General features: G+C 31.1%; 2 protein-coding genes across 2 annotated transcripts in view; one reads left to right on the forward strand and one right to left on the reverse strand.

Annotated features, from left to right (window-relative positions):
- Positions 1-314: 314 nt before the first annotated feature.
- Positions 315-8,339, forward strand: LOC148305767 (carboxypeptidase E-like). The gene is made up of 8 exons (XM_088266151.1): positions 315-574; positions 1,918-2,114; positions 3,177-3,332; positions 4,624-4,790; positions 5,254-5,411; positions 5,802-6,068; positions 6,565-6,719; positions 7,631-8,339. Exons 1-8 carry the CDS (start codon positions 337-339, stop codon positions 7,754-7,756), a joined length of 1,464 nt encoding a protein of 487 aa, XP_088122277.1. The 5' UTR covers positions 315-336; the 3' UTR covers positions 7,757-8,339.
- Positions 8,340-13,295: 4,956 nt separating this feature from the next.
- LOC148305768 (uncharacterized) overlaps positions 13,296-24,033 on the reverse strand; it is a 40,121-nt gene continuing 29,383 nt past the window's right edge. Inside the window, exons 4-11 of the mRNA XM_088266152.1 lie at positions 19,747-19,859; positions 18,713-18,825; positions 18,164-18,242; positions 17,912-18,048; positions 16,325-16,438; positions 15,684-15,829; positions 15,042-15,148; positions 13,296-14,349 (exon numbers count right to left, since the gene is read on the reverse strand). Of these exons, the coding sequence (XP_088122278.1) occupies positions 14,262-14,349; positions 15,042-15,148; positions 15,684-15,829; positions 16,325-16,438; positions 17,912-18,048; positions 18,164-18,242; positions 18,713-18,825; positions 19,747-19,859 (897 nt within the window). The 3' untranslated portion in view covers positions 13,296-14,261. The remainder of the gene's footprint in view (positions 14,350-15,041; positions 15,149-15,683; positions 15,830-16,324; positions 16,439-17,911; positions 18,049-18,163; positions 18,243-18,712; positions 18,826-19,746; positions 19,860-24,033) is intronic.

Genomic DNA, 24,033 nt, shown 5'->3' on the forward strand with positions numbered 1-24,033 from the left:
ACCCTCGCCTCTCTTGGGAATCGTACCTTTGACAGAGTAGCTAAACGCCCTAACCACTACAATGTAAAAAAAAAATTTAACTTTCTTCGATGTTACAAACACACAAATCTAAAAATGCACACCAAAATTTCCCGCGTTAACATGAAAACGACGAAAATTTAAAACAGTTATAAATTTTTAAATTTTGTTCGCTTTTTAAATATCGCGATAGTATCAAAATCTACCGGTAGTAGCGCACGAGTTCCAACCCCGAGCGGATCAATAATCCCGCGCAATCTCCCCTATTATCTACGCGGGGATAACCGAATGAAGTCATTCTGGCAGCCGCGCTCCAACATGGCGCGTGTGCGCCTGTCGCTCATTTTTCCTCTGTTGCTAGTCGCTTGCTTGACTTTGGCAGCCGCAAAGTTCGAATGGAAACATCACAATAACGACGAGTTGTACGAAGTCTTGGAAAATGTGCATAAGAAATGTAAAAACATAACCCGTGTTTACCACCTGAGCGAACCATCTGTGAGGGGAGTACCTCTACACGTCATCGAGTTCTCGACTCACCCTGGCCACCATGAATTGAGTAAGTTCAATTTTTACATTCAGTCATCTACCTAGCCTTGAATTTTATTGTTTATTATCTACGTTTTTTTCTGAATACTCGTTTACGAAATTTAGAAATAAAAAGATTTTCAAAAAGTATTTTTTTGTCCAATATAATAAAACAACAACTATATAGATACTTATTCCCCTTTTTCATTTGACCAGTGACCGGGTTTTATCGTTACCGACATCACCAGACTGGGGATGTCAGTATAAAACATAAATCTACATTAATCTGATGCGAGCTTTACTAACGTATGTATGTGTTCAATATGTAAAAACGAACTTATTTACATATTAAAAAGTGGACACAACGAACAGAATATTTGTAATTACCTTAAGTATTTCATAAAAAAATGTCACAGCTTTTAATAAAACAAAACTGCATGCTCTAACATTTATCGTATATTTACATATTTATTTAATTATATTATCGCATTCCATTGGCGCCCGCAAGGCGGGGCACTTGCCCCCCCCTGGATTGATTGAAAATAGTCAAATAATGTTACATTTATTTTAAATCACTTTGTTTTAGCATAAAAAATTGTTGCTACAGTATGCCCTTCATTACTACGGTGTCCTGTCAGTTCATTCACCATACAAATACGCTACAATAAATTAAATCTAAATTGCAATAGAAAAACACTTGTTTTTTTACCACTTGAGTTTATTTTATTATGACGACTATTTTTGGTAGCTATGCTTCCATCTTCTGGTCTAAATATAAACTAAAACACAAAAATAATTATCTGTTCTATAAATAAGAAGAGGGGTAAGTAAGGGGGAAGGGGTTTAGTCAAGGGGGTAGAGTTTAACTTGCCCCTCTCTTTATTTATAGAACAGATAATTATTTATATTGTTATTACTTGTATATTTTTATAATCCATCAAAATGATAAAATATGGAATAATATGTATTTATTTTTTATTCGGGAATAGTTTAGCTTTACATTTAGCAAAAGTATATTATAAAAAATAGTTACATTAATAAAAATAAAGCCAATTACACAATTCCACACTTATGTTATAATAACGATCAAAAACAACAAGAGATAAAAAATAAAATAAAAAAGAGTGGGAGTGTGTGTGTGTGAGGAAGGGAGTAAAAGGGTAAGGGTATGGTAAATAAAATAGATTTTGCAGGAAGGAGAAGGAATAAAGGAATAATAAGGTTTTTTTTGTTTGGTAAAAAGCTTCACAAAGTTCCGTGACCATTTTTGTTTTTTTTTAAAAAAACCCTACTTATATGTAGCGTGAGCAAAATGCTCATATATCAACTATCATGGTGCTTATATGTTTTTAAAATTTTATTTCTAATTTCCAGTGATTCCCGAATTCAAATACATTGGAAACATGCACGGAAACGAAGTATTGGGAAGAGAGCTGTTACTCGGGTTAGCGGACTACCTCTGCGAGCGCTACTTGCAGGGGGATGCTGAGATTCGCAGACTAATTCAAATCACTCGTATCCATCTCATGCCGTCCATGAATCCCGACGGCTGGCAAACCGCCACAGAGGCCGTGAGTACATACGTCATTTTCAATACCCTCTTTTGATATCCACGGATGTTTAAACCTTCGACATAAACGAAACCAACTCGGGTTAGGTTCTGTGTTCACGATCGGTCAGCGCCGTCCTTAGGGTATGCAATAGGTGTGGTGGTACAGAGCCTAGCGCCTAGTGAAGCTTATTTCTTTGTTAATTAATGTATTACTTAGTAAATACCACTTTTTCTTAAAATCTACTGTGACACGTGTTTCGATGCATCGCGCATCATTTTCAAACACCGTGTTTTTTAGCAAGTAAACAAAGTAGATTTTTAAAAAAAAAGTGGTATTTACTAAGTACGTAATACATAATTAAAAATGGATAGATTTTACCACTAAGTGACTGCCGAATCAATTAATGAAAACTTATTTCTATTTTTTTATGTAACATTCATTTGGTTGTTTTTTTTTACATAAAAAACATATTTTTGTCATTTATTTTATCAGAAATTGGATTATTAACCCTATTGATAATTTAATTGTCTAGGTGTATTATATACAAATATTATGCTTGTTCGTAAGCCCTAGAATGCTCTGAAATTCATCATCTTTTATTTAAAAACGATAATGCTTCGCGACATCTATTGGCATTTTTCATTTTTTTTTTTTTAATTAAATGTCCTGAAGTTTTGAAATATTTTTTATATAAAAATTATAAAAAGTTGGAGAAAAAATTCCCAAAAAAATGTGGAATGTGAGTTTGTTATTTATAGAAACTATGAAAGTTATTACATGGTACTTATTTTCCTATCCATATATTTTTTTAAATTTTTGACATCTCAACATAGATGAAGAAGAATATGGAAGTCTGGGCATTTACATGGCTTACGACCTGTTATAGGCTGGTTAAGTGATAACGTACTTGACTATGAAATGTCGTAAGCCATGTAACTTCCAAAACATTCATACTCTTCCTCATCTATGTTGAGATTTTTTTTAAATAATAACTTAGAGATAATCCAGATTTGTGAGTATTGGAACACAATATTTGTTTTTCAAAATAGTAATTAAACATGTTTTTGCTCAACATTCCAGGGGGCTAAAGATTATCTTATTGGAAGAACTAACAACCATTCCATCGACCTAAACAGGAACTTCCCAAATCTGGACAGAATTCTGTTTACTAAAGAGAAAGAAGGATATGGTTCAAATAATCATCTTTTACCGGAAGTTGATCGTCTCTCTCAACCAGTAAGTAGATTACTTTTTACAGATTACATTATATTATTTTTTGACATCTCATCAGAGATGAAGAAGAATATGGAAGTCTGGGCATTTACGGGGCTGACGACCGTCATAGGCTGGGTTAAGTGATCACTTTACACACATGTAACATTCACCAATTCTACCCATTATTGACAACCACACTACTCAAATTCTTGGAAGTTCTATATATATGAACCAATTTTGAAACATTATTCTTGAATCACTAGAACTTTACTAGAGACATCTATTGGTGAGATGAAAAGAAGCTTTTTATTGAGCAGAAACTCTTTTATTAGTATGTGGGGTCCGAATCCTGGATTATAATCATACACATGAGAAACGCCAGAAAAAATCTTTTTAAATTTTATTATTTAAGCTTATAATTTGACCAGATTGTTGTTAATTCATAATTACTCTTTGTATCACAAATAATAAAATATATTTATTTACAATAATTTGTATTATATCAAACAAGAAATCTCATGTGACTTGTACGCATATGCAGCGTATAAGTCATAAATTCTAGTATGAGTATGGATATGGATATGAAACTGTGAGTACACTATACATTAATGCTGTGCAACTTTTCCTTCTTGGCATTTCTTCTCCATTTCTATTTCCATACAACAGTCCTTCATCCTGAACTACTTCACTTGGATCATCAGTATCTTGTTAAATAAATCCCACATTGACACTGATGCGCCACTAGTCCTAGTGGCAGTGTGCTGAAGTTTAAAAGTCACTAGGAAAGATCTGTATCAATATTCGATACAAAAATATTTGGCTGTAGGTGCTGTAAACTCACTAGACTTTAATTTTGAATAAATTCGGCATTTTTAAAGCTGTTGTTGTCTATCCGTATTGTCAGGAAGTTTAAGTTGCAAAGAAATAAATGTAAAGTTATATACAGTAGGTTCATTGTTAAAATATTAAATTCAGTTTGGAATCGATGCCCTTTAATGCTTTAACTACATAGGGTAGATAAACAAAAATAATTATAACAAAAACATTCGGTATCATTCATTAGAAATAAAGGTTCAGAAGGAAAGTTAAAGTTATCTATTCTACGTAGTTATATCTTATCTATTCACTTAAACTGATTACCAGTTTTGCCGCCAGGTCTTTTGATATAAATACAATATAATATATACGTTTTAACTTTCACGTTCTTATAATTTAACATATTTAACTCACAATTGAAATAATAACAACAACTAAAATAACACATTTCAACAATATGTCTCTTTCTTTTATGTTTTTTAATTTATTCATATAGATTGAGCCAGAAACTCGTGCTGTAATGCGTTTGATTATGCAAGTCCCATTTGTACTGAGTGCCAACATCCACGCTGGAGATCTGGTTGCCAACTATCCATTTGACGAGAGTAGATCAGGTGCCTCTTCTAAGGAATATGCCGGAACACCCGATGATGACACATTCAGGTAAATTAACCGACCCTTTTATTTGAAACAAGCAACAATATTTTTGCTTTCCATTTCAATTAGACTTAATTTGAATAGATATAGTAATATCAACTACAGTTGAACAGTTTCATACACCTGTGGAATATGTGTGCACTAAGGAAGGGTACCAAAGGATAAATTTAAGTGTGTGTTGCATGCAGGGCACATGTACGAATGTGAAAAGCGTAGTTTGTGAAAAAAACGACTAACATTTTCATTAGAATACTACAGTTCCTCACGTTTTTCAGTATATTACAATTTCGTTCACATTACTTAGTTGGACTAAGTCTTATTAATTATTTTAATAAACTTTACTTTATTATATTTGACTGAATCAAATAGATGCAGTATTCACTCGCTCACTTTTTATGTGCAGGAAAGATCGTTAATCATGTACATCCTTTAAAACTAGTGTATACCCAGTTATTCTGATTTCTTACAGAGATTTGGCTACTACGTATGCACACCTTCATGCAGACATGTCCTCCCAGAACAGACAAGGCTGTCGCAACCCTGGTCCTCTGCAAGTGGAAGAACCCTACAACTTCGGGAAACAAGGTGGCATCACCAACGGAGCCCAATGGTACAGCTTGGAAGGAGGTACAAATTACAATTTTGTCAATTTTATAAAACCAAAACAGAAAGTTTATGTGATAGTGTGAATAATAAATACTGGCAATATGTATTGAGTTTGTAATTAAATGCCATTCCAAAACTTGGAATGGACAGTACAAACCCCAAATTCCGGTTCATAAGATTATTGTCAATATAAAATCCCTTTTGGAGCGTCACATGAAACTACTGTGAATCAATCCTGTCCAACGTTTTTTATACAATAGATAAAATAAATATTCACATTTTAAAATCTTTTCTTGAACTTAATTTTTTAACAATTTTGGATAAACATTAATAAAATAATTTGAAATTATTATTTTGAAAGAACGATCTTTTTTTCTTCATTGTTCTAAAAATTATATTTCGCATTTATAGGAATGCAGGATTTCAACTATCTGTCATCCAACGACTTTGAAATAACACTGGAATTGGGCTGTGAGAAGTATCCGGCTGCCTCCAAGTTGAAGGGAGAATGGGAAAGGAATAAAGCTGCTCTGATCGGTTTTATGTGGCGTATACACTCTGGAATTGTCGGGATGATAAGGGACCCTACGGGAAGAGGACTGGCCGGATCAGTGATCAGAGTCCGCAATATCACAGACACCTGGAGACATAATGACATACGACATGACGTCACTTCAGGTATACTTTTTTCCTCCTATTGGTCTCTTATCCGCACCCAATGCTGCATTATATAATGTAGTGCCCTATGATAATGCAGCATTTTCTCGATTATTAATTTATCAAAATGTGATGATGTTCAATTGGGTTGGATTTAAAATCTGGGCAGTCTCACAGAGTTTCTCGGTTAGAACACACTCTACATCAACTCGATTCCTGTTTTCAAACAAATATTGCTTAAGTTTACCTAAAAATTACATTCAAGTAAAATAATATTAATAGTAATATCCATTCCATATGGAGCAAATAGAGTTCCCAAACTGAATCCAGGCTCTTCTGTCGGCTCCCAGCTTCTTTGCATCCACCTAAGAAGAAAGAAAAGAAAACAAGCTTGGCAACTTCAACTAAAAAATTTTCAAAATAACTTTTAATAATTTTGTTTAAAAAATATTCACTTTATTTCGATTTAGGCTGTATAATATAATGCATAATAGATTGCTATTTCAACAATTTGCAGTTCACGGAGGGGACTACTTCAGGCTCTTGACGCCCGGCTTCTATGAGGTAACGGTTCTGAAGAATGGATACATCCCGCAGACCAGAAGGGTTCGGGTTCGCAATGAGCCGTACATGCCAGCCAAGCGAGTGGACTTTGTTCTTCAACCTATTTTGGTAAACAATATGCATGCTTTAAAAAAATAAATCTTAATTGATAGTATTTTTACAGATTAATATACCCTGTGATGTGGAATTATCCCGGGTATATTACCATGGGTTAATATACCCTGTGGCATTTCTTACAATTATTTTTGACACCATTACGGGTTTTTAATCGAATATCTAAATATTACTGGTATATGTACTTAACATAAAAACAAATGGAAAATCTTTTTCACATTGAAATATATGTACATATGTAGTTTTTTATAAAAATTTGTTATTTTATAATACAAGATCTTAACCCGATGCAAATTCTACTGTGAGGTACTTTTGTAACTACAGTATTAAAAAATATAAATTATTTCAAATGTTCTAAACTAATACATTTTCTAATAGAAATGTATATTTGCTCTACGTTAACAATAGATCACACGACATAACCTATATTGTTGAGTTATTTCCTACGAATTTATTTACTTACTTCAGCGATGAACAATTCTTTATACAGTAACCCTGGATGGGATCCAGACATTTTTTATGGTTACCCAGTGACTTATTGCGACCACTTCCTATGGCATCTCTTGTTTTGACCAATGAGTTTTCTCATACTTGGGTGCTTCAGAAACAATTATGGAGCAGGGACTCTTTCAATCATTAATGACAGATTTTCAGCTCAACCCTCTATATACCGCATATATCGTATTTATAATATAAAATATTATGTCTTGATATAAATAAACCGAGTTTAACTTCAGTATTTTTCCTTTTCATAGTTATTTGTGTCCAATTTGCAACACTTCACCATCCAGACGTATTGAATTTTTGACACAAGTTTTTAGTTACAATAACAATATTTATTTTTACTGCTCTATTCTATTGTATCCATGTACGAGAGAAAATTACAAAATATATTTTTTTTGCAGTATGAGAAGCCATCTAGGAATACATATGATTCCATACTGCAGAATAACGCAGAAGAAGATAATAGACCGTGGGTCTCGGAACGCTACAAACGGCTTGCTTCCAAGGATGCTGCTCTCCAAAAATAACCGACTTGGCAAAGATTACACAGGAACCTTTCTTTTGGTATTTCTTTAATACTAATTTACAAAAAGCCTCAATTGGACTTCCATTGACATCTACGTTTATTGCAATAGCTTTTCAATCAAATCTTTCAAAGATGTCCATATTTTTTACAAACTCTTGAAAAACAATTTTTGTAAGTGTTGGTAATATTAAAAGTATATTATAAATTACAAAATCTAGTCAAATATAATAAAATATTATAGCTCTAGATCAGGGTTTCCCATGGTAGCAATGAGATTTTTGTAATTGTCATTGTCAATTTTACATTATGTTAGCTTGGATGTTTAAATTATACTTAAACTAGTAAATTTTCACACTCTTGTAACTATGTTAATAAGATTTTCAAGATTTAAAAAAGAGAGGAGATTTAAAAAAGATCTTTATACATTTGGGCAGCCCTGTTCTAGATTAAAAAATGTTAACGCTGTATATTGCAACATTACCGATCACAATTTGTTACATCACAATAAAATGAATGCATCAAATCACGCACATGTAAGTAAAAATGACTTATTCCTGTCAAGTTTTGTTACAACAAAAAAGAAACACATTATTTGTGATTTTATTAACTGGGTAAAGAGTATTACTATATTCCGGTTTTAAATTTACCATAATAAAGTATTTATTACTCTTAAAACTAAGTTATTTAAATCATACGTACTAAGTGTTTTAAGAAATATATATATAAACTCAACCATGAAGTAAGTGTCAATTTTATGCAATTTGAAATAACCAATGAGGCAGTTTGAAAAGATAGTATTAATGTTTATCATATTCTGACGCGCATGCTAAATCATTAAATAAATTAGAGTTAATATAATTAAATTACGTACTAATATAAATATATATTCAATAACATTCTTGTGGCATTTTATCAGTATCATTAGTACTACTCTATTACAGTATTTTTAATAAAATATTATATCTTGATATAAATAAATCAAGTAACTCAAAAATTTTCCTTTCCAAAGTCATTTGTGTCCAATTTGCAATACTTCACCAGCCAGACGTATTGAATTTTTGACACAAGTTTTTAGTTACAATAACAATATCTATTTTTAATAAATGTTAAGGTAGAGAAATTAAAATAATATGTGTCTATTATATTACTCATTGTCATCAAATACTATGAATGACTATGTACTTAATTTTAACTGAAATACATTATATATATAAAACATATATGAAGAAAAGTTGTATTTTTATTTATTCATTCACTAGATTGGCCATAATTTTTTTTTTAAATATCCTTCTTCTATAGAGTAGTAGCGCGTTAAGCTATCATGCTGGATGTATAATAAATAGATGTTTTTCACACAATATATTTATAATCACCCCGAGAGCTACCTGAAGAGCAGGATTAATCACACTTTTAAATTGTCGCCATATCGATTTGATGCAGTACCCTATGAATTATTTTAAGTGGACAAAAGGACCTATAACCTGAGGACGAGGAGAGCTGACCCCAGCAGTCTACAAGGACAATAAGCTGGGATGTAGCCAGGAAGAAGATAATATGTATTGAATATAAAAGTGTCATCATATCAATTCAAGAATATCATATGCACTATCAAATTCAAATAAGATGAGAAATTAATAATGACACTTGTCGTTTTGAAAAACCCTTTAAAAAAATTCTGAGTGCCAAAATTGAAAAAAAAACACAATTTTTTTTATTTATTATTTTATTTAGTTTCCTGTTTAAACATTGACAAATTATATACATAGAGATACAAAATACTAAATAAAAAGATACTTTGTAATGATCAAAATAAAACTTTTATGAATAAAATAAAGAGTTTCAATTTCTTATATGACAAAGAGCAAAAATAAATGTAAAGTACATAAATTGGAAGGGTATAATTTATGCAAAATTTATACAAATTAAGATTTAAATTTATTAATTAATCTATATATAATCTGTCATTCATACATATAAAATGATATTACCACTTTTTGTTGAAATGTATTTTTTTAAATCACAAGACCGTTGGTTCTATTCTTTTTAAAATCTGTATTAGATAAATATGATTATAAAAAATTACTTGACATATTTTGATTTAAATTAACACCAAAACACTCGAATCATTATTAATGTCAGGGTATGGCATCATTAGAGTCTTGCCTACAGGTTGACTCGCCATCTACGGTCACTGAACTGAATCGTTACTGCTTAACATGGGAGCCCTGTTCCAAGTATCTATTGCTGGAAGCAGGAACTGATGGGATTAGATAAAAATATATATATATAAATTTTAATGATTTAATTCCACTTTTACAACACTTTCATAATCATCTTGATGCAATATATTGCCAACATACTTAAATGCCATTTTTCGATAAGCAAAATTTCACTAATGAAAGTTATTTATTATTGTGAATGCAAAGAGGATCATTAAAAAATATCCCTTTCATATATATAGAGTAAATTAAATCCGATATTCCTACTGAGTGTTAATACTTAATTGTAAAGAAGAACATAGTTTAAAATATGTTAGTTAAAAAAAAAAAGTTTAGTTTCTTGAATTAATACATTATATTCAAAGAAATTAGAACTAAAGACACTGAATACATTTATGCCTTGCATAACGAACGCTGCACATAACAAACTTTCTGTTCATCCATTACGCGACTCACACAACGGACTGTATTTTACTGGAGGGAGAGTTATCCTTTTATCAAGGTGCAGTATCTGGAACCATATACCACTTCCAGCCAATGGATCAGAAAGTTATTGCCAACTTTGAAAAACTGTACACCAGAGCCCTGTTTATTAAGGTGTTTCAAAAATGTGAGTTTTGTGGAAACATGACTGTCCGAAAGTTCAGGATAGAGAAGTTTGATATTCTTATGGCAATCAGACTCATACAGAAGACCTGGAGAGAAGATTCTCAAAGGACCCTTAATTCAACCTGGAATTACTGGATCCAGAATGAAGCAGCTGAGGACACAGAAGTGATGAAGGACATCATCACGGTAAGCTGGAATTGGAGGTAGAGGAGGAGGATGTGGAGGAGCTCATTGAGGAACACCGAAAAGAGGTGTCAACTGTAGAGCTCCAATCACTTCTAGTCCGGCAACATGGTGAAACTCAAAGGGAAACTTATTTTATGCTACAGAACAAATTAATTTTTAACATATTTTGTTATCGGAAAGAGCATTTCACATACTTTTCGCATAACGAAATTGCTCCTGGAACGAATTAAGTATGTTATACGAGGGATCACTGTATGTTTATTTTGAATGTTCTGTTTGACTTATTAAACCTAAACTACTAAATCATACACACACAAAGACACACATCATTTCAAATACATACTAATTATCACTTCATTAGTTTATTATCTAAAGTCCAAACTTATAAGGTATAAACTTAAATATTGTTTATATGTTAAGAAAATTTACCTGAATGAAAGTATTTGATAATAAAAATGATTTCATAATTCTATACACACTCAAGTGTCCCTAATTCAACATGAGGACCTAAATATATATTTAATTTCACAACATTTTAGGTGTGTCAAAATCCATATTCACAAGTCTGGTTTTCTCCACATAGGAGCTATTTTTACATAAGTCATTTTGCAAAAAACAAATATGTAATATCAAGCAAAATTTAGTTTCAAAAATGGTGATCAAGCTTAATTAACACAGCATAGCGTATGCAGAAAGGGTGATTGTACCTTTACAAGTGACTTTGGTCTATTTATGGACCAAAAGCACACAAATTTTACTTATAGTTGAGTTAATTCACACAGGACATAGAAATGAAAAAATAATAATTTTTAGTCAAATATGATCCATGTACGTTGTAAGCAAACTAAAAAAACGGCTCCCACTTTAAAAAATATTATTTAACCCTTCACTGCATGACTTTTTTTTGCATGACTGCATGACTGCATTGACAATTCGTCTTCGAGAGACAAGTGAAGTTATTATTTTGGCATTCATAGCGCGTCTTTTGGCTAAATTATGAACTAACTGTATGTATCTAATCAATAACAACAAAGAATGGTTGCGTATATTTTTAAAGAACGTTTTAATACTAACTTTTGGGTATGTAACGAATTTGAATTTAACACTATTACTAGTGAAGGGTTAACTGCAGTTAAAGTGCTAATATGAAGTTTATGCATCCGCGCATTCAACTTCAAACTTCATAAATGTATTGATGTGGGAAAATCCCACAGTATCAGATATCAACATTCAAACATCAATAGTTTAGCACATGTACCCGCATATTATGTGTTACAATGATTAAGGAAAACAGTTTGTTTTTTACCACTTGAGTTTTATTATAGACTACATGTTTCAGAAGTTAAACTTCCATCATTCAGGTCTTCATAATAACTATTAGTTATTATACAGACCTGAATGATGGAAGTTTAACTTCTGAAACATGTAGTCTATAATAAAACTTAAGTGGTAAAAAACGAACTGTTTTCTTTAATCATTGTAACATGTCTTACCACAAAGTTAATGCCGAAACAATAAATAAAATATTATGTGTTAATTTAAACTCAACTGCTAATTGCACAACCCAACAATATTTTTATGTTAGCTTGTATTTAAAGCCCTTTATTCTATGAAGTCTACAACAAATTAGCATGAATTACCAGTCTAATTTAAAAAAATATATATTTAATGATTATTTTCATATCAAATTTTTAAAATCATGCACATTAGAAAGCGAATCGGATTGCGGATAAGTATTTATCAATATATTATAATTAGCACCATCACTACTGGATCCAGCAGATGCCTTAAATAAAATTCATATCACAATAGTTATATACTGTAATACCAAAATGATTTGGTATTTCCAACATGTATGTATATCATATTACAGGTTATTAATATTACATACTAATTGAAATTTATAGATTAAAACTCATTTACCAAATATTTTTTGACTTGATACATACTATGCAAGAACAAATTAGTCAAAATGAAAGTGCTATCAAGAAAATTACATACTTAGTCTTAACATACTTATACAATATGAATAAACCATATAATGAACTTTTATACAAAAGACAGTATAGAGAAGTATTAATACATGTGTATGTACATAACATTTATAACTAATTGACATATCGTAGCATTAACTTATTATGTATTTGGACAGCATTTATAATATCGTCACAAAATTTGTAATAAAAGCACTTTTTAATGCTTATTTCAATGTATTTTATAATTTGTTTATTTCAACATTTTTTCTTACTAAAAAAGTATCTCAAGAATTGGCATAAGAAATCCAAACCTAACAAAAATTGTATCCAATTCTGTGTAGTAGATGTACTCATTAGTTTACTAATTGATTCGTGCCCATTTTAAGCCAGTTAACGAATGATGCTTTAGTTATTTTGTATCCAATTCTGTGTAGTAGATGTACTCATTAGTTTACTAATTGATTCGTGCCCATTTTAAGCCAGTTAACGAATGATGCTTTAGTTATTTTGTATCCAATTCTGTGTAGTAGATGTACTCATTAGTTTACTAATTGATTCGTGCCCATTTTAAGCCAGTTAACGAATGATGCTTTAGTTATTTTGTATCCAATTCTGTGTAGTAGATGTACTCATTAGTTTACTAATTGATTCGTGCCCATTTTAAGCCAGTTAACGAATGATGCTTTAGTTATTTTGTATCCAATTCTGTGTAGTAGATGTACTCATTAGTTTACTAATTGATTCGTGCCCATTTTAAGCCAGTTAACGAATGATGCTTTAGTTATTTTGTATCCAATTCTGTGTAGTAGATGTACTCATTAGTTTACTAATTGATTCGTGCCCATTTTAAGCCAGTTAACGAATGATGCTTTAGTTATTTTGTATCCAATTCTGTGTAGTAGATGTACTCATTAGTTTACTAATTGATTCGTGCCCATTTTAAGCCAGTTAACGAATGATGCTTTAGTTATTTTGTATCCAATTCTGTGTAGTAGATGTACTCATTAGTTTACTAATTGATTCGTGCCCATTTTAAGCCAGTTAACGAATGATGCTTTAGTTATTTTGTATCCAATTCTGTGTAGTAGATGTACTCATTAGTTTACTAATTGATTCGTGCCCATTTTAAGCCAGTTAACGAATGATGCTTTAGTTATTTTGTATCCAATTCTGTGTAGTAGATGTACTCATTAGTTTACTAATTGATTCGTGCCCATTTTAAGCCAGTTAACGAATGATGCTTTAGTTATTTTGTATCCAATTCTGTGTAGTAGATGTACTCATTAGTTTACTAATTGATTCGTGCCCATTTTAAGCCAGTTAACGAATGATGCTTTAGTTATTTTGTATCCAATTCTGTGTAGTAGATGTACTCATTAGTTTACTAATTGATTCGTGCCCATTTTAAGCCAGTTAACGAATGATGCTTTAGTTATTTTGAGAGCAATTATTTTAGTGTTATTTACGAACTTAATCAAACAAAGAAAGGCACTGTACAATATTTGTCAATAGAGTTTCAATGGCGTGACCGATGGGCTCCGGAGTGTCTGCTTCCCGGGCGGGACTGTACTATGGCATAATGATCACTGTTGTCAGATACAGATCTGTAAAAGTGAATGATACATATGTATTCAGGGAAAAAATAAGGTATTCAATATCAATAAAGCATATTATTAAATGTTTTTGTAAAATTTAAAAACAGTATGAAGGACAGCCTTTCTCCAGACAGCTGGAGATTGGATTTATACTCGGTGAAGACAAAATGCCGCCTATACAATGCCTGCATTGCTCCTGTTCTCTTATACGGCTGTGAAACATAGCACCTTACAAGGGGCCAGAGTAGCCATAGCTTTGCGAATAGGTTTCTTTGACTTGTGAGGAATGAATAATAATAAGGAGTGATAAAGCGTAGGACGTAGCAAATCTTGGTCACAACTGTCGCCAAAAAAAGGTGATTTAGTTAGTTGGGCCGTATACTCTGCATGCCTCATGGGAGCCTTAATCAAGCTTGCATGTTTTACAAGGCATCAAATTCGCGCCCCCAAGGATGACCATTGGTGACAATTCGTCGGCAGTTCTCGTCTGAATTTCGGGACCCGGGCCTGACTTGGGAGGATGCAAGAGAGCTGGTGGCCGACAGAGGAACCTGGAGACAGTTTGTAGACTCCATATGCTCCACATAGAGAGCGGATATGGTAAAATATTAATATATAATAATTTTGTCATATAATCAACAATCTAAAATATGGGCATAGCTGGGAGAAAGTACTAGTTGAAAATAAATATGTTAAATTACCTGGCAGAGTGAATTGTTGATGAAGGGTATCTTGATCCATACTGACTTCCGTGCCAGCTTCTATAAGGATCATAGTCTTCTACCACTGATGGGTCCTTTTCCAGAATCTTAATTAAAACAAAAATAGGATTTAACTTTTTGTATTTTTTAAATATAGTCACTGTGGAATCACTTAATGAAAATTATTAAACAATAGGTATTGGATACAATATACAGCTTTTGCCCTCCAACTGGCCTGAATTTTATCAGTTCAATATAATCACTCATGATAGTTACAATTTTTTGGTTCTCAGGAGATCGCAAATAATAGCGAGAGCTAAATTAGATTTATTGAAGAAGATGAAAAAGGACTAGACCATAAAATGTGATACAATAGAAGTGAAAATGTTCGAAATGCATATCAGTTTTGATATTTAATATCTATTCATTGATGAGGCATTCTTACGAATAGTGCCATTATATCATTCAAAAGATGACTTCATTCGCAAAAGAGATCTGAGATTGATCATTGATAAAATAATGCTAATAAAATACCAAATTTAATTGATTTATTTAATTTCATACCTTTTGCCTAACAATGAACATCCATCAAGAAGTATCAATACAAATTACCATATAAAATATATAAAAATATTTAATTACCTCAGTCCTCGCACAAGAGCAAGTCATAGCAGAGCAGAGGAAACAGTTAATGATGAGCATCACCAGGAACATGATACCGAGTGCGATGGCTAGGTATAGCAACCAAGCCGGGTGGACCGAACCATCGGCGCATAGCTCTCCCACTCCTGGAAAATGTTGTTACTTGTTATATAGGGTGAGCCGCAATGGGGTCTTAAATGTTTTAAATATCTAAAGCAAATTTTTATGATTTTACATTTGTTATATTTCATGTTTAAAAATTATTATCCTTTAGCTGATGAGAGATTAGACCCTGATCAAAACATTTATTGGTTTAAGAAGTTGTAATAAACACAATGATGTCACAAACAAGTTTCTTGATGACATCAAAAAATATATACTGTTTGTTTTATTCGAACGGCGCCAGCTTCAATATTTAATCGGGTTAACATCGGAGATAATGAAAATTTTAAAGCAAAAACGACAGATATTTTGTGAAATGTTTTTAATATCTCTAGGTTGTCTGTAACTATTCAGTAGTATTTTTTTTATAAGTGCATAAATGTTCCATAAAACATATCTATTTAAGTGATTATAGTATACGAGTATAAAGCTAAAGAGCAAATAATATATGTAAAAGATGTAACCAATTTACAACTCACTTAATATGTCACCCGGGTCGAGGACAAAAACATTTGTTGATGCGGAAACAGAACCATCTTCTCCGGGAATAGAGCCCGTATTTCCGGAAGAGCAGTCCACTGCTACACAGCCTCCTAGAAAATTATTTAAAATATTTCATACCACGTCATTCAATAAATTATTTTATTTTTTTAACCAGTTACTGAAACGTCATTGGAAACATTTTTATGTATAATAATTTATGACTTTTCCCCCTGAAAGTTGTAGCCGAAATTTGCAATATTAAAATAATCAATTTCTTAATAAATTTACGCCTTTTGCATCGTAGTTTTAAGATGTTTCAAGCGTTGATTTTTATAATTTTAATTAAAAATATTATTTGGTTAATACCACTACAGTGGAACTTCGGTATACGTCTGCTTTGGAATAAGTCCAAATTGGTATACATCATATTTGGACGCGAAATATTTTGCTTGGTAAACGACCTTCGTTTGGAATATGACATGTATGCAAGAACTTGTTAGTTAATAGCATTGTCTGGAGAGACCAGACAATATCACATTTTCAAAACATTGTGAGAAGGCAAAAGCAAAATTTTTTAGACAGATTTTTTAGTAAAAGTCAAACTGAGCCTCACCAGAGTCATCTAGGGGAAAGAGACAAAAAAGAGAAAAACAACAGAATGTCGAATTCCTGATGTTTTACTGGAAGCAGACTCTCTTTTCAAACAATAACATCTCCTTCTCAGCATCATAAGCACTTGATTTTTCTCACCAAGGTAATGTGGGATTAAATGGTTATTTATTGCACCTAAGCTATTTTTTATTTATGTAGCTATGACACCCCTGTCTGACATGCCATTGTGATATGAAACGATAAAGACTTTATTTAGTTATAAGTATTTTAAATTGAGTTAAACGTTTAGTTTAAATTCATCATTGTTTTAATCCAAATTCCACATTCATCTATTTTACTACTAAGCAGTGTTTAAATTATTTTATGTAACCACATCAATGCAACAAAACTATGATTTTTTTTCATGGGAACGGATTAATCTTTTTTCCTTTATTTCTTATGGGAAAAATACATTTGGTATACATTATATTTGGTATAGGTCCATGATCTGGAACGCATTAAGGACATATCCGAGATTCCACTGTATTTATAAATAGCGAACAAAGTGAAATTCAAATTAAAAATGAATAAATGTTACCACAAAGTGAGTGTCGATTCAATAAATGAAAAAAATCTCTTAAAGTAACTAAGCATAAGTATTACTACATTATCACAGAGATCTCTCAGTCCGTTTACTTCAGCAATGCCACTCCTGAAGTATCTTATTATTTGTAGTTGAAGGCAATGAACCTTTGGTTTTGTTTTTCTCAGAACCTTTCGTTTCGCAAATAGAAATATTAAAAAAATGTAGGAAAAGGAGAAAAGCCTAAATAGTAAGGGCACTCAGGGTGTATAGTACTCATACTAGCTGTGTAACTTATAAACTGCTGATTTGTATGAATCTTTTGACGTCAAATATTGGTACTTTTTATATTTTAGTATACTGAACAAGTGATACAAATAACACAAAAATTATATTCACACATGATTACCTTTGCATATAGCAACATCACATTGGAAATTGACCTGAGAAGAGTCAGGGAATCGGAACATAGAAGATATAGTGGCGTCAGCTCGTCCGGTACTCGGATCGTAAGTAAATGGCGATATCTCGGAATGCACTGGACATCTGAAAAAACACAACACGATTAAATGAATACATTTGATATATTTTTATGTAAAAGCAGCAGAACAAGATGAATCAATAGAAGGTAATTAACAGCATATTTATATGAAAAACGTACCCTCTTTCATCAATAAGTGGGACACTTGTATTTTGTTTATTGAAGGCGAAACACGACTTAACTCGGATTCCATGAGATCCTGAAAATAACATTATATCTTGATAAAACTTTTAATAAAATAACAGCACTAAAAACACTAATAGAGGACAGCAGAAAGGGATGAACTACATATTTGTCTACATTTTGTATCACTTTAAAATGGAATAGGGCATAATCCTTGCTTCGAACTTCGGAAATTATTTGATAAATGATAAAAGTTCATCAATTTATTTTTATTATTATAGTTACACTTGTTTAATTCTTTTAATATTAGGTTTTAAAAAAAATACGTTTTTACTGTTATGATTTTTTGAGCTGGACAACTCAAAAGTTGTATTTATGTAATAAAATTCTTATTCTTTACATAAAAAATTAATTAAGAAAGATATTTTTAGTATTATTTCTTTTTTAAAACCCCAGGCATTAGGTGGCTAAATCACATAATCTAGTGAGAAATAAAATTATGAGATTTTGTAAGCGCATAGTTTTTAATATTTTCCTCATACTAACCATCTGGTTTGCTCAGATCTGCCCTAAGGAAATATTTGTGTCCGTGGACAGCTTCTGTAACCCGACGGCCATTTTCATCCATTACTCTCAGAGACACGAGAGATGTTTCGTTCCTGAAAAAATAAATGTAAATCGTAAAGTACAAATAATATATTCACATTAGTAACCTATTCTTATTCACTGACTAGTAAACTATACTTAAACTGCAAAGCGTATGAAGACTTTCGAAAAGACTTCCATATTCTTCTTCATCTTTGATGAGATGCCAAAAATAATTACCCAAATTTGATGATTTTTTTCCTGTTTTCATTTGTAATTATCATCTATTATAACAACATATGAGTTTTTTCTATTGTTTTTTAACTTTCCCATACTTTGTCTTTGGCAGACAATGTCAACAATGGAATTTTTTGTAATAATGATTTTCATATGAAAACAAAAAGCTTATAGTAAAATATAAAATACTTAAAAGTTTGTATGGATGAAATTTTATGGTACTGACTTTCTTTTACGGGTTTGTAAGGTGATCATTTTTTAACCTGAAATTTCCCTAGTTTTGTTATTAAAAATAAATTGTCATTTTGTCATGTAAAATGAAACTTAATAATATGTATCCTTATATTAGAAAAGCAGCCACATTCTCAATTTATGAATTTGTTATAGAATAGCCTTATTCTAAACATTTCCCTACTTTTAGAACTTGAGAAAATTATTTGATGTAAATTACAAGTAAATTATACAACAAGTCAACGTTTTCACTCTAGTACCTAATTGTGCAAAAATAAACAAAAATGTGTCTATCTCCAATTCATCCATTGTGTATGTAGTTCGGCAGTCCCAACATAAAACACAGTAAGGGAATTTGTTTTTGTAGTCCGTTTTTTTTTTGCATTTTTGGACTAAGTAAAATCTACTTAGTCCAAAAATGCAACCAAAAAAACCTACTACGAAAAAAATGTTCCTTACTGTGTTTTGAGTTTGGACAGCCGAGTTCCTTTTGATAAGGATATACCATAAATGTAAATGTAAATTACTTGGAATTTCTGAATCCAGCCTTCCCGCAGGTGATGACATAGAACTTATCATCGGCCAGTTCCAAGGTTCGGTGAACTCTTACGGCCAGTGGAACAGATCGTTCTTCAGTTTTCTAAAATCAATAAAAATATGTACATTTTTACGTATTTCATTTCTACAAATTCATCAATTAAAAAAGCAAAGGTTTGAATTCTAAAAATTTCTTTGACCAATAATTTATTTAGTTTTGTAAATAAAATAAATCATTTCAATTAACTGCTTAATTTAGTGGCAGAGAAGTATGGCGGAGAATCAGAGGGTTGAGTCACGCAACAAATGATTATTTTTATTTTCTGAATATAATCATTAATATTTTTGTGATAATTTCCTATATTTCTTATTTGTTGTTGAACCTCAAGGAACTAATAGGACTTACACGAGCTTTAAATACATGAGCATACAAATGCAGTTTCAAGTGTCCTAACCGTCGCTACTAATTTCCTTGCCCAAATAACAATGGTATCCTTCACCCTACTTCACTTAAGTCATCTGTATCCCATAAAATATATTACACTCTTAGATTGAAGAATCTGGAGTGCTGGATCAATCACAATTCCTTCATAAAGTTTAATTATCAAGTTAAAACTATAAAAATCCATTGCGTTGCCCTTCCAACCATTGGGTTTGGAGAGGATAAGAGATAATCATTTGTCGATTGTATAAATATGTGCATTGATACAAATGAAACCCAAAATACCTGTTTTATTTTTAAATGCCACCAGAACTGGTATTCTTTATTATTTAGTCTAGCATTAAATTCATGTATGATAATGTAGCTTACGGCACAAGTAACAGTTCTTCACAGTGGATGAGTTTCAAACCAAAATATTTGAATTAGATTGGCACTAATTATTTATCTATGTATTTACACATGTGTTTTTAATATAATGAATTTCTAACTGTGAGCACAAAAAGATAACGAATTTAAAATTCAAAATGTTAATAAATACTGTAATAACACACTAATAACATGAAGATTTAAATATATATTTATATGTAGGGTAAATACAGATATAATTAACACACCCTCCTACCCACCCCCTCATCGAGTTATTGACATTACTTATTTAGCCAATTTTGTATGTGAATATTATCTGATAATATACTTTATATTTAAATTCTGAGAAACCCATTTGCATGCCACAAAAATACTGCGTATATTAGCAATGATAATATCATCTGAATGTTTATATTTGTTGAGTGTACTTGTTACATTCAACATTTTTCTACAGTTTTTCCTAATATATATTTGTGTGAAAATTTTATGAATCATGCTTATCAACAATAAAAATATGTTATTTGACCATATTATGTCTAGTCAAATACGCTATGATTTGTATTACAACAGAGCAACTCGGCTGTCCAAACTTAAAACACAGTAAGGGACCTTTTTTATAAGTACGTTTTTTTTGCATTTTTGGACTAAGTAGAATCAACTAAGTCTAAAAATGCAAAAAAAACTACTACAAAAAAATGTCCCTTACTGTGTTTTGAGTTTGAACAGCCGAACTAAAAAATTGTTTTTTGAATTTTTGGGATAAAAGTATGTAAAAAAAAACAACTAAATATAAACCCAAAAAAATTAAAGTACCATAGTAAACCACCCTATAACGTACAATCATATAAGGTTTTCACCTTATAACATTTGCAGTTGTTTTTTCGTATAATGGTGGTTCCCCATATAACGCAGTAGGTTCGTATATTCGGTCATAAGTAATAACCGTCGGTTAAAGTGTAAAAATACAATTTAAACGTATTACCCCCTATAACGTTCCCCCGATAACGCGGAACCTATATAAACGTTTTAGGGGGGTTTACTGTACTCAGAGGTTGACGTTTAGGTAGTGTTGCATATAAAATAATGTAGTCGTCACTATTATCAGCAACATGGCGAAGTTTTTTTTTTTAATTTTTGGTCATACTTAAAATAGCATCAAAACACGCGATAGTATCTTGCAAATTTAAAAGATTTATTATTATTGTGGTTTGAGAATTGGTTTTTCTCAGTTAGAACAATCGAAAGTCATAATATCCCACAACCTTGTGATTATGAATGGAATTTACAAGATTTGTTTAAACAGATATAACTGTGCAGGCGCATATTAATATAGTAATAAGCTTAATAACTTTGGGAACTATGGTGCTATGCGTAAGTAGGTACCAATTATTATGTTGCAAGTTACGTAATCAAATGTTGTTTATTAATAATTATTTAATATTAATTACACGCATTTGCTCACATTAGTGCGATGTTGTAACGTTGTAGAACATCGTAAAACTATTTATGTTTTTAGGTCAATTTTCAATGAAAGAGAAACGCCTTAAATTCTTTATATGAACAATATAAATGGAATATTTATCAAATAAATTATTTTGATCACCTAATATATATGTCTCCATGATGAGAAGTTTGGTCAAAAGATTTATGGGTCCGCCGTTGGATAATCATTTGTTGATCGCATAAACACATTGATTATATTATTATGATTATTATAAATTGAAATATATTCGTGATTTATGGATTGAACATATTACCTTGTATTAAACGTATATTACACTTTTTACCTTGGGCCGGTACCTAAGGTAACCGATTGATTTGTAACGATCAAGTAACACTGCACTAATTCAATGCAGTGCCCTGCGCACCATTCGGTACAGATAAGAGTCAGTAGACGAACAATAATAATGACAAAAACAGTAATATAAATTAATGAATATTGTATGAATTTTTCGTGCCATGTCGGCTACCGTAGTGCAGTAGTTAGAGCGTTTGGCTACCGTGTAGGACGTCTCGGGTTCGATTCTATTTAAGTTATATTTTACCAGAATATTTTTTACATAATATCTCCTTGGACTGATATCTGAAACTGTAACTGATTACCTTGTATTTTTGTAATTTACGATGGAGACAATAATACGTCGACGCAATGCAGTGCCCTATGCAACATTGGGTGCAAATGAGGGTAAGAAAAAAACTATATTACGAGTAAATATTTTTTTTTGATCTGTATTGTTTTTTTGGCAATAATATGTTTTTATTGTAGAGTTAAAAAGTCCACATTTTTTTTACTATTCAAACGTATTTCAAACTATTTTCTTATATTTGCTTTAATGAAAACCGTTAGAGTAAAAAAATATACGTGCAACATAAGTAAGTAACTTAAATACAAATATATATATATATATATATATATATATATATATATATATATATATATATATATATATATATATATATATATATATATATATATATATATATATATATATCATTAACTTTGTGGAATGACATGATTATTTTAATTAAATTAAACACTTGAATAATCCACTGAATTGAGTTTTATTTTTATTTACGACTAGTTTCGAAAACGACAATTGTTTTCATCTCGATGAAAACAATTGTCGTTTTCGAAACTAGTCGTAAATAAAAATAAAACTCAATTCAGTGGATTATTCAAGTGTTTAATTTAATTAAAATATAACTTTTCCATGCGATTCACCTAGGAAAAACTTGTTAAGAAAAAAAATATGCCTCCTGAAAACCCTTATGTCATAAAATTCTCCGTTAGTCTCAAAGAACTACAAATGAATGCGCATCACACGGTAAATACATAAAGCAGCCGTTATAAATCATACCATTATCGGAATAAATAATTGTTTATTGAACGCTGACAAAGGTTCAATTATAATTATGGAGGAAAATGCATATTGTTACGGTTTACCGCTACTATTTTTTCAGGTCTAGAAAATTCCCATACTTTTTGTGTATTTTATTAATAAGTCGGTTTAATTGAACTAAGTTCAGTGTATCTGTCATTGAATCACAACAGGACATCGCATTTAGGTGAAGCGAAGTATAAATAAACAAAATTCATAGTAATTTTATCTAACTGTAACCAAGACGGTTTTAATAGATAATAATATAATTTCATAAGCTACAAAAAACTGTATTATATATCATGGATGTGGATGAAACGACAATTAATTAATTATGTTTTATTTTATTCGATAAAAATATATATATAAATAATTTACGGGTAAATTGTAATAAAAAATTCACAAATTTTAAGCCTTAAAAATAGGCTTTTAATACCTAAGAATTACTGGCCTTTCATAAAACACTGTTGAATATTAAACGAGGTTATCTTTTTTCCTTTATTGTAAATAGTACAATTTAGACTCAATGAGAGATCTGGAAGCTTCATTTCGTGACGAAAAGTCCAAACTACGCCGATCCCCACGCCGCC

Source organism: Brachycentrus maculatus, unplaced genomic scaffold (assembly GCF_059751285.1).
Source record: "Brachycentrus maculatus isolate JH-2025_06_01 unplaced genomic scaffold, ASM5975128v1 h1tg000262l, whole genome shotgun sequence".
Classification (NCBI taxonomy): domain Eukaryota; kingdom Metazoa; phylum Arthropoda; class Insecta; order Trichoptera; family Brachycentridae; genus Brachycentrus; species Brachycentrus maculatus.